This window comes from Cryptomeria japonica, chromosome 3 (genome assembly GCF_030272615.1).
Source record: "Cryptomeria japonica chromosome 3, Sugi_1.0, whole genome shotgun sequence".
In the NCBI taxonomy this organism is placed as follows: Eukaryota; Viridiplantae; Streptophyta; class Pinopsida; order Cupressales; family Cupressaceae; genus Cryptomeria; species Cryptomeria japonica.
Genome location: NC_081407.1, coordinates 146,061,597 through 146,063,445, shown reverse-complemented (window position 1 = coordinate 146,063,445; position 1,849 = coordinate 146,061,597). Strand labels below are relative to the sequence as shown.

At 35.6% G+C, this 1,849-nt stretch overlaps 1 protein-coding gene across 1 annotated transcript; it reads right to left on the bottom strand.

Annotated features, from left to right (window-relative positions):
• Positions 1–258: 258 nt before the first annotated feature.
• Positions 259–1,585, bottom strand: LOC131037837 (EG45-like domain containing protein). The gene is made up of 3 exons (XM_057970069.2): positions 1,442–1,585; positions 908–1,208; positions 259–741 (listed from the first exon to the last, which is right to left on the bottom strand). The coding sequence occupies exons 1-3, from the start codon at positions 1,551–1,553 to the stop codon at positions 735–737; spliced, it is 420 nt and encodes a 139-aa protein (XP_057826052.1). The 5' UTR covers positions 1,554–1,585; the 3' UTR covers positions 259–734.
• Between the last annotated feature and the right edge of the window lie 264 nt (positions 1,586–1,849).

Sequence of the window (1,849 nt, the reverse complement as noted above, 5' to 3'; positions counted from 1 at the left end):
AAGGAGTGGGTGCTTCTTGAGATAATAAAATATTCTTTTATCGAGTGGTTTTTCTACCCCAAGAGGGTTTTCCACTCATGAAAATCTGTGTTGTGTGCTAATCCACTTTATGTGTTCCATTAGATGAATGCTCTGATACATTTATTTATGCTTCATTGTTGTTCTACAAAATTTTAATTCTTTATGCTGGTCACTTTGTTTTTTAATTAATTCTACCAGTCATAATTTGATGCTTTGACAAGTTCAATAAGAAGCATATCAAGATTACTCAATTATATATATTGTTTAATCAGAAATGCATGCTTCGATACAAGTTAGGGTGTCATATGTGTGTTAAAAGAGTTTTCCAAAGTAAGAAAAAATTAAAGAGAGTTAAATTGATTATTGACTCTGATTCACCCCCCTCTCAGAGTCAATCCACTTCCAACATACCACTAGTTTGATTCCAACAAGTTCCTTCAACTCGCTCTTGCAATTTTAAGATAAAACAAATATGATAATATGTGAGACCCTCTTGTGGAAACTCCATACCCTGGTAATATATAGGAAAAATCAAATGACCAAGATATAAAATTAAAATAGTATTGGGCAAGACCCTCTTGTGGACACTGCAAACCATGCTTATTACATAGTGTAGAACTCTATCATGCAAACATAGGAATGGTAATGTTAAGCTACAATCACAGGTAGCTAAAGGTACCCACAACTGGAACTTCGTGAGGAATTCTGCTTTATCACACTCTGTGCATGCAAACACAAAACAACAAAACATCAGCCATACATGAACAGATTCAAAATTTCAGAATCCCCTTCGCCTACAAAATCCCAAGTCACCCAATATACAGATTTTAGCGTAAAATTTCATTTGTAATAATTGTAAATGACAGGTTTGTAGATGGAGTCTTACTGCTCATATTCGACGTTAATTTTTTTAGCAGAGGAAAGAGCAATGTGAGAAAACGCATCGGCAGATAAATGAAAAGTTGCATCGCCATTATCGCAGCCAGAGGAAGAGCAGTAATCCAGAATCTTTACCACAAGTGATCTTTTTCTGCATGGATTAACTCTTTCATTACTTGTTCCACTCAAGCATCTGATTCTGTACTTCCTTCCGCAGGCTGCCTGGTTGTCCCAAATTGCATCATTAGCCGCTCCAAAAAGATTGCCTGCTGGAAATTGCCTCTGATTGTATCCATAGCACGATGTTGCTGCAAAACCCAATAAAATTCAATGTAGAAGCATTAATTTTATTACAGTTCGTGTTAAAATGTCCTTTTCCATCTGCCTCCTCGCAAGGTGGTCTTGCATGAAAAAAACAGATCATACCACTTACCAACTTATTATAATCATAAACAATATCAAAACAGAGGCCCTTATATTACAATCAAAAGAGAAATAAAAGGTATTGATGAAATGCTTTATTAAAGTTAATGACACTTACGGACATAAGGAGCACCATAAAAGGTTGCTGTGCCCACATCTGCGACACAAAAATGAAGCAGTAACACCAAACTTATTGAAATTGTAACAAATATGATTGCATGTGTCTTCATGGTTGCGTTGAAATACTGGGTCACATGTTGAGTTATATTATAGACTGATATATATAAACAAAGAAGAGTGAACAGAATATATCTTGCCCACAACGCATATTATTGCGTCATTAGGAAGCAAAATGGTATTTGATGCTTGGAATCCCATTCCCAGAAGTTAGGGTATCTTTTGAGGGCAACCTTTCTGATCGATAGAAACCAAACTTTTGACTTTTGCATACATAAATACAAATTAAAATCGTTTGTTGAAACTGCCTGCACGGGAAGGCATAGTGTAGAAGGCAAGGAAAAGTAAT